The sequence below is a fragment of the Carettochelys insculpta genome, chromosome 1 (assembly GCF_033958435.1).
Source record: "Carettochelys insculpta isolate YL-2023 chromosome 1, ASM3395843v1, whole genome shotgun sequence".
In the NCBI taxonomy this organism is placed as follows: domain Eukaryota; kingdom Metazoa; phylum Chordata; order Testudines; family Carettochelyidae; genus Carettochelys; species Carettochelys insculpta.
The window spans coordinates 156,570,853-156,580,767 of NC_134137.1; the positions used below are offsets into that span (position 1 = coordinate 156,570,853).

A 9,915-nucleotide genomic window follows, 5' to 3' on the forward strand; every position below is an offset into this window, starting at 1 on the left:
TAACTAAATGAGTTTGCTTATCAACAGATACTTTATCTCTTAAATTGTATACATGTGCTTTCACATCTCTTTAGCTTGCTGTCATTCTGAAATAAGTTGTCCTAATGCTCTTTGCAAAATCTTTATTTGCAATCACAGGAGGAGCTGAGGGTTGTTGACATTAGAAGCCTTCCACCATCCCTGAATTATTTATTTTTCTAATGAAATAAAAAGAGCACCTGTCCACTGTAACTGAACTGCAGTAGTTCCAGCTCGTGTAGCTCCTAAGTAGCCGATCAGGCAAAATAAAGGTTGAAATAATCTTTTGTTTTTCAACGTCAACTACCCTGGTAATCCTCCCCTATCTGGGGGGACATTTGATTCACAGAGTGCCCAGAAGGTAATGAAATTCAGGCTAATTTGTCCAGAGCTCAGGAAGTGAGTTCCAAAGCTGAGGAGCCCTTACATAAATTAAAATGTTCTCCCATTGACCGACTCTCATTCATACCACCAGGAGTCCAGCTTGACCATCGCTCCTTGTAACCATAACACATGACAGGAGGAGGGAGGTAGTGTAGGTCTTATGCCATTTAGTGCAGATAATGGGATTCTGATATGGTATACCCACAGTTTACTGTTCCTTTTAACAGGTGAGCTGATGAGTTTTGTACAAACTTCAGTTCTCTGGGTGGTTTAAATCTGCAAACCAATGTAGATTTCATTACAGTAGCATAATCTTGAGCAGAAAAAGACATGGATGACATTTGAAAATTCTGCTTCCCAAAGAAATGACTGTTAGCATCTTGCCATTCATATACCAAAACAAAAATATATCACGTCTGCTGATGCTCTCGGATCTCATTGGCTACGTCTACACGTGCCCCAAACTTCGAAATGGCCATGCAAATGGCCATTTTGAAGTTTACTAATGAAGCGCTGAAATGCATATTCAGCGCTTCATTAGCATGCAGGCGGCAGCGGCGCTTCGAAATTGACGAGCCTTGCCGCCGCGCGGCGCGTCCAGACGGGGCTCCTTTTCGAAAGGACGCCACCTTCTTCGAAGTCCCCTTATTCCCATGAGCTCACGGGAATAAGGGGACTTCGAAGTAGGTGGCGTGCTTTCGAAAAGGAGCCCCGTCTGGACACGCCGCGCGGCGGCAAGGCTCGTCAATTTCGAAGCACTGCTGCCGCCCGCATGCTAATGAAGCGCTGAATATGCATTTCAGCGCTTCATTAGTAAACTTCGAAATGGCCATGCAAATGGCCATTTCGAAGTTTGGGGCACGTGTAGACACAGCCATTGTAAATAATGTTCAGTATGTTGCAGAAATTATATTGTATAGCAGTATGTGTGGTATGAATGGACTTAATTTTATATAGTTTAAGTTCAAAATCTGGAATGTTGGGGGGAGCATAAATAGTTTGCTTTGTGAGGTTGTATCATTAGCTCATTGAAGTTTTCCTCTAATAAACATTTTTCTGTCCTTAATTAAAACTTAGTCACCTGTGTGTCTAACAAAGGGGAAGGTCTGACCTGTTTGCAGGCTTTAGAAAGCTAGAGGCAGAGTGACCAGAGGAGGGAAGCGGATAGTGGGCTGCAGACAGGAGAGAGTTAAGAGGGGGTTTGATAGAGAGGGTGTGACAGAGGGGGTTCCACTATGGGTAGGAAGACCCGCAACATCTGTGCCAGCACTGCTCCTGTCTTCTCTACCTGTGCCTACAGTCAGACAGACTTCCTGACCAGGCATGCTTCCACCCAGACTCTGCTGTGGTTTTGCAGGGACTGTGACTTGCAAATCCCACTTACAGAAGTCCAGGCTGGGGGGACCATCCCTTGTGGGAGGTGTCTTATGGTGAAATCTCTCAGGAAGCAAGTGGGAGAGCTGTAGGAGGAGGTGGCAGCTAGGCTAAGGAGTTTCCATATCCACGAGCAATTCCTGGAGAGTATTCATGTGGCGATAGCCGAGGTTAAGATAGCTGTCCCACCACAAAAGACTACTGGCAAACCATCGGTGGAGGAAGAGGAGAAGGCTTGAGGGGACACTGGCACTGGTCACTTCTGGCAGCAGGCAGTGCTCTACCCCTGCTCCCAACGCTCCCACCATGGTACTGAGAAACCATTATGCTTTTCTGGATACTGGAGATAAGGAATCACTTCCTACAGCAGAAACAGAAAAGACTTGTACCTCGAACACTTGGAGGGCTGCTGCTAACACTACAAAGAGGAAATGTAGGGTAGTGGTGGTCAGAGACTCTCTTCTGAGGGGGATGGAGGCACCCATCTGTCACCCTGACATGTCATCCTGGGAGGTATGCTGCCTGCTAAGAACCCATATCTGAGATGTTACGGAAGCATTGTTGAGGACTATCCAGCCTGGTGACTACCACCCCATGCTACTCACCCATGTGGGCACGAATGGTACTGCAAAGTGTAATTTTGAGCAGATCAAGCGGGTCTACAGAGTTTGGGAGTATGGGTGAAGGAGTTCGGGGCACAGGTGGTGGTCTCCTCAACCCTTCCTATCAAAAGTAGGGGGCCAGGCAGATACAAGTGCATCCTGGAGGTGAATGCCTGGCTGTGAGGATGGTGTTATCAGAAGTGCTTTGGCTTCCTCGATCACAGGATGCTATTCCAAGAAGGACTGCTAAGTGGGGATGGGGTTCACCTTGTGAGGAATGGGAAGGATGTATTTGGATCAAGACTGGCTAACCTAGTAAGGAGGGCTTTAAACGAGGTTCGATGGGGACAGGTCACCAAAGTCCACAGGTAAGTAAAAAACCTGGAGACCTGGGAGTTGGGTTGAAAATGAGAGAGATCCTGGGCTATAATAGCAGAGAAAAAAGAGGGACTAGGAAGAACTGGGAAGCAAAAGTAAATCAGTATCTTAGATTCCTATATGCAAATTTAAAAAGTATGGGTAATAAGCAGAAAGAACTTGAAGTCCTAATAAATAAATACAACTATGACATAATTAGTATCACAGAGAGGTGGTGGGATAGTATACATGATTGGAACGTTGGTGTGGAAGGGTACAGCTTACTCAGGAAGGACAGGCAGGGTGAACAGGGAGGAGGTATTGCTGTATATATCAAAAATGTGCACACCTAGACTGAGGTGGAGATGGATGCAGGAGACAGACATGATGAGAGGTTCTGGGTTAGGTTAAAAGGGGTTAAAAACAAGGGTGATATCATGGTAGGGGTCTACTACAGACCACCTACACAGGTAGAAGACGTGGTGAGGCTTTTTCTAAGCAACTAACAAAATCATCCAAAGCGCGGGATTTGGTGGTAAAGGGGTACTTCGGCTATTCAGACAGATGTTGGGAAACTGACACAACAGGGCACAGACTATCCAGAAAGTTATTGGACTGCATGGATGACAGTTTTTTATTTCAGAAGGTAGAAAAATCTACTAGGGAGAAAGCAGTTCTAGATTTGATTTTAAATAGGGAGGAACAGGTTGAGAATTTAAAGTGGAAGGCAGCCTGGGAAAAAGTGACCATGAAATCTTAGAGTTCATGATTCTAAGAAATGGTGAAAGGGAGTTCAGCAAAATAGAGACAATAGATTTCAGGAAGGCAGATTTTGGTAAACTTAGAGAGCTGGTAGATAAGGTCTCCTCCTTATTAGGAGATGAGTTGCTTGATCACTGTCTTTGATCCACCCCCTCTGGGGCACCTGGAGCTTGAAAATGGCAGAAGTGCTTAATGACTTCTTTGTTTCAGTCTTCCATGAGAAGGCCAATGCAGAAATGCCTAATGTAATGCATGCTAGTGGGAAGGTGGTAGGTTTAGAGGATAAAAGCAGAAAGAACATGCTAAAATTATTTAAAAAAATTAGATGTCTTTAAGTCACCATGGCCTGATGAACTGCATCCTGGAATACTTAAGAAGCTGATAGAGGAGGTATCGGAACATATAGCTATTATCTTTGAAAAGTCCTGGAAGTTTGAAGAGATTTCAGAAGACTGGAAAAGGGCAAATTTAGTGCCCATCTATGAAAAGGGGAAAAGAACAACCCAGGAAACTACAGAACAATCGGTTTAATTTTGTGCTGGTAAAGATAATGGAGCAAATAATTAAGGAATTCATCTACAAACATCTGGAAGAAAATAAATTAATAGGTAACAACCAGCATTGATTTGTGAAGATCAAATCATGCCAGACCAATCTGATAGCTTTCTTTGACAGGATAACAAGTCTTGTGGATAAGAGAGGAGGGGTGGATGTATACCTAGACTTTAGTAAGGCATTTGATATGGTTTCTCATGATCTTCTTATCAATAAACTAGGCAAATACAGTGTAGATGGGGCTACTATGGGTGCATAACTCACTGGATAACTGTTCTCAGAGAGTACTTTAATGATTTGCGATCATGCTGTAAGGGTATAATGAGTGGGGTTCCATGGGGGTCTGTTTCAGGACCAGTTCTATTCAGTATCTTCATCAATGATTGAGATGTTGGCATAGAGAGTACACTTACTAAGCTTGCAGATTATACCGAGCTGGGAGGGGTTGCAAGTGCTTTAGAGGATAGGGTCAGAATTCAAAAGGATCTGAACAAACTGGAGAAATGGTCTGAGTTAAACAGAATAAAGTTCAATAAGGACAAATGCAAAGTACTCCACTTAGGAAGAACCAGTGAGCTTCATGTATACAAAATAGGACGTGACTATCTAGGAAGGAGTACTGCAGAAAGGGATTTAGGGGTCATAGTGGACCACAAGCTAAATGTGAGTGAACATTGTGATGCTGTTGCGAAAAAAAGCAAATATGATTCTGGGATGCATTAACACGAGGGTTGAGAGCAAGAAACAGGAAGTCATTCTTCTGCTCTGCTCAGCTCTCATTTGGCCTCAGTTGGAGTATTGTGTCTGGTTCTGGTCACCACATTTCAAGAAAGCAGTGGAAAAATAGAAGGTCCAGAGAATAGCAACAAGAATGATTAAAGCTCTAGAGAACATGAGCTATGAGGGAAGACTGAAAGAACTGGGCTTGCTTAGTTTTGAAAAGAGAAGACTTAGAGGAGACATGAGAGCAGCTTTGAAGAACCTCAAAGATGGTTATAAGGAGGAGGGAGAAAAATTGTTCTCCTTGGCCTCTGAGGATAGGACAAGGAGCAATGGGCTTAAACTGCAGCAGAGGAGGTTTAAGTTGAACATAAAGAAAAACTTCCTAACTGTCAGGGTGGTTAAACACTGGAGCAAATTACCTAGGGAGGTTGTAGACTCTCCATCACTGGAGATACTTAAGAGCAGGTTAGACACATCTATTAGGGCTGGTCTTAGATAGTGTTTGGTCCTGCTGTGAGGGCGGGCGATTGGACTTGATGACCTCTCAAGGTCGCTTGCAGTCTAATGTTCTATTATTCTGTGACAATTTTAAGAGAATGTTGAAAAAGCTGTAATCACTGACATGTTAAATTATTCCTTATTGAGTTTCTACAAATTTCTTCCATATTTCTTTCTTCTTTCATGAATGTAAAGACACCCTTGTTTCTGTATATGTTTTACTTGACGGTACTGCCAAATGCAGCAGTTTGGAGTCTGCATTTTTAGTGTCAGGAAACTCTGGCTAGCAGTGCTACAGGGTTAATGCAGAAAAGTAGTTAAAGTGAAATTAATAACATTAATGTAACTCACTTGGATTAATTTAACAGTACTATTTATTGTTGCATCATGTTAATGAAATGCTTTGAAGTTTGACCATCAGTTTCATGAAACTTTTTGTTTATTTTCAGCAATAATCATTGGCCCTGATGGTCATCCTTTGACTGTCTATCCTTGCATGATTTGCGGAAAGAAGTTTAAATCCAGAGGTTTCTTGAAAAGACACATGAAAAACCATCCAGAGCACCTTCTAACTAAGAAGAAATACAGATGCACAGACTGTGATTACACTACCAATAAAAAAATTAGTTTGCATAATCATCTGGAGAGTCACAAGCTGACTAACAAAACAGAAAAGCTTATTGAATGTGATGAGTGTGGGAAGAGCTTTTCTCATGCAGGAGCTTTATTCACTCACAAGATGGTGCATAGGGACAAAGGAGCTAATAAGATGCATAAATGCAAATTCTGTGACTATGAGACAGCGGAACAAGGGTTACTCAGTCGTCATCTTCTGGCTGTCCACAGCAAGAACTTTCCTCATATTTGTGTGGAGTGTGGCAAAGGATTTCGTCATCCGTCAGAGCTCAAGAAGCACATGCGAATCCATACTGGTGAAAAGCCATATGAGTGCCAGTATTGTGATTACAGGTCTGCTGACTCTTCTAATTTGAAAACTCATGTAAAGACTAAACACAGCAAGGAAATGCCATTCAAGTGTGATATTTGTTTTCAGACTTTTTCAGATACCAAAGAGCTGCAGCAGCATGTACTTAATCATCAAGAAAGCAAAACACATCAGTGTTTGCATTGTGACCACAAGAGCTCAAACTCAAGTGATTTGAAACGGCATATAATATCAGTCCACACAAAGGATTATCCTCATAAGTGTGATATGTGTGATAAAGGCTTTCATAGGCCCTCAGAACTGAAAAAACATGTGGCAGCCCACAAGGGTAAAAAATTGCACCAGTGCAGACATTGTGACTTTAAGATTGCAGATCCGTTTATTCTAAGTCGTCACATTCTCTCAGTTCACACAAAGGATCTTCCATTTAGGTGTAAGAGATGTAGGAAAGGGTTTAGGCTACAAAATGAGCTAAAAAAACACATGAAAACACACAGTGGCAGGAAAGTTTATCAATGCGAGTACTGTGAGTATAGCACTACAGATGCCTCAGGCTTCAAACGGCATGTTATTTCTATTCATACAAAAGACTACCCTCACCGTTGTGAGTACTGCAAGAAAGGTTTCCGAAGGCCTTCAGAGAAGAACCAGCACATTATGCGGCATCATAAAGATATTGGGTTACCTTAAAGTCTCTTTTGCAGACTTGTGGCTCGGAGATATAAAGGATATTGCTTTTCTGGCAGTCAGCTTATTTTAAAGCCAATCACCTGCGATCACAAAAAGAAAAAAAATACTGTGCATTTGATTTATTGCTGTATACAAATAGGATTATTGCTTCTAGTTGACTTTTATACGTTTTGTTCAATAGCGTGTTCTCAATTCTATTCAGTTTGTTTAATAAATGAGGAAAAGAGGGCAACAATAAAGTTGCATTTACTAAAGTCAACCCTGTCTCATACTGAATTTTTCAATCGTAATAGCTTATTTAAACATTCTTATTGAGTTTGTTGGTACTCACAGTGTCCACGGTAATGCAGTTTTGTTGTGAATTTTTAAAATATTTTAAATTTTTTCTTGATAAAATTGTCAGACATGTATAAAATAACATGGGGAATTTTAATGTCAAGAATAATGTTAGGGCTAATTTGACTTGTTTAGTGCATACAGAATTTATGGCAAATTAATAACCTTACATTTGAGCAGTTATTTAATAGTACCAAACAAAAATACATTCTGCATTTTAATTCAGGTTTCATTTACAAAAGATCTCATTCCTCCCTAAAGATGATGGTTGGGGGCATTTTTTCAATACTACTTGGAGTAAGAATTGATTCATAAGTATTATGTTTATTCTCAGTGTTTCTTTGTCTTTGGTTATGTATCACAAAAGAGTTTTGTTTTTTTCAACTTCCTGCGGACTAACATTGGAAACATGGCTATTCCACTTATTTGGATAGGCTGCAACTTCTTATGCGTGCAGCTAAGTGTACACCCAAATTGAAGATGATTTTATGTATAAAAACATGAAACAGCAGTATTTGGGTCAAATAATCACATCCTGGGAATTATTTTAGAATAAAAGTAATGTGCAACAGATGTCTCAGACAATTGTACAAGTGTGTTGTTTAGAAATCTTTAAGTAGGAAGTAGTAGAAGCAGATGATTTTTAAGGAGCCATGGTCCAATTTTCAGGCAGACATCCTTAATAAAAATAAATTATGACAAAAACAGAGCTGTTTCTAAATTTTTTTCCTGAACTATCAGCATCTGTGCTAAGCTACTGTTTATTAAATAATTAGTATCTAGAATTAGCCCAGTTTTTCTAGTCTGCTCATAAACAAATGGGGAGCTTTACAACTATATGCAGTTTTATGACCTGAAGTCAATTAGTAAGATAAAGCTGCAATCCAATATTGGTTGCTAATTGCTGGATAAATGTGCAAGATAGAATGTCATGTATCCTGAGATGAAAAAAAGGTAAACTAAAACTGAATTGCTTAATTACACATTGTGTTTTAGGGCCTGATTCTGCAGTCCTTTGAACTCCCACTGAAGTCAGTGGCTGGTTGAGTAAGGAGGGTAGGATGCAGCCCCAAATGACTATAGGATTAGACAGATTTTGCAAGCATTAATCCCACCAAGTAGGATTTACTGGTACCAGTAGTTTCATTATCTTTAATGCAAATACTAACTAGGAACAAGAGATGCAGAAGTTGACTCAGTCCTCAATCAGGCCCATTTTGTGTGAGTTTTTTCTTTCAGATGTTTGTCCTAAATCTTTACTATTGTTTTTATTATGCAGAACTGCAACTATCACTCAGCTAGGCCATATGTTTTATTGGAAGTGTGAACAGTTGAGTTTAACTTGAATTGCCTCTTCAGGCAAAGATAATGTTTTCTAATGCTGTTTTTCCCCACATTTTTGTGATGTCTCATTAATCGTATTACATGTATTGGTCCAGTGCTACATGGGCTCGTGTTTGTTAATAATAAAGAGGTCCTGATCCTTTCATGTGTAAGTGGTGAGCAGACTGCTGCGTCTGACTGCAGTAGAAATTATGTGGTCACAATAGTCTGCCTGCAAGTTGCATATTGCAGGATCAGGTCCACACTGTGGAGAAACTTGGTGCACATTTTCTATTGACATTTTGCAAAATGTCCTTGTTCAGACTGATTTTTTTGTGTTTTGCAAATCTATAAATTCCACATAAATCCCCACCGTGTTGTTGAGAAGTTCTAGCCATTTTGAACTATATATTTTTAAATAAGCTGAAAGACAAAGAACACAAACATTTTACACATTTTATTTCTCTTGTGTAGTCTGGAATCATACACACTTCTTTTAAAGCACAATGCTAAAACCTTTTTAAAAGAACAATTAAGGGTTTGGTCAAGTGGATTTTGTAAAATGTATTTGTCTGTATAAAGAGGAAATGAAATTGTAGTTATTGTTAATGTACTGACAGTTACAGGCCTAGTTTTAATTCTTAAATAATTTGATTAGCATATGCTATAAAATGGATGTTTCAGTTAAATGTTTTAAAAAGGTACAGATTTTTACAAGGACATAATATAAATTATTGTTCTGTAGAAATGGCCTCTTAAATATTGTATGTCCCTCCCTCTGTACATTTTGTAAAAAAAAAAAAAAAAAAAAAAACCAAACAAAATACATAGAATCATATAGGGATGTGTGACATTATTGTAATTGTGTACTTGATAATAACGTGAAAAAATAAAAATCAGAATATTTTCTTGTTAATGAATGCTTAGTTTACTTGGTTCCAGTACTAAGATATTACTTAATGATACACACTTGTTTAAAAAAAATCTAATGAAGTTAGCATAAAGGTTGATTTTTATTTCCTCATTTGTCAGCTTGTGTGCAGTACTGGATACAAAGTATTTAAACAGTCTACATTTTGTGATGCAGCTAGAACAGGGGTCTGCAACCTGTGGCTCTGGAGCCACATGAGCCTCTTTAAGGACTTCTTTGTGGCTCCTGATACTAAAATTGCAAAGTTTAAAAAAACAAAAACAAAAAAACTGATTACTTTTGATAAATGGAGAACATCTAAAAGCCCAACAATGAACAACTCATTTAAATAGCAAATGAAATGTGATCCTGAGCATTGGATAATGCTGCCTTTAATATATGCAGTGCATTGTGGGATATGATGATATATCTGTGTT

General features: G+C 39.6%; 1 protein-coding gene across 2 annotated transcripts in view; it reads left to right on the forward strand.

The window, feature by feature from the left end:
• Window positions 1–9,484, forward strand: part of ZFX (zinc finger protein X-linked) — a 33,076-nt gene extending 23,592 nt beyond the window's left edge. For both annotated transcript variants that reach the window (XM_074994464.1, XM_074994456.1), the window contains exon 8: window positions 5,723–9,484. In XM_074994464.1, the coding sequence (XP_074850565.1) occupies window positions 5,723–6,909 (1,187 nt within the window). In that variant the 3' untranslated portion in view covers window positions 6,910–9,484. The remainder of the gene's footprint in view (window positions 1–5,722) is intronic.
• Window positions 9,485–9,915: the final 431 nt, after the last annotated feature.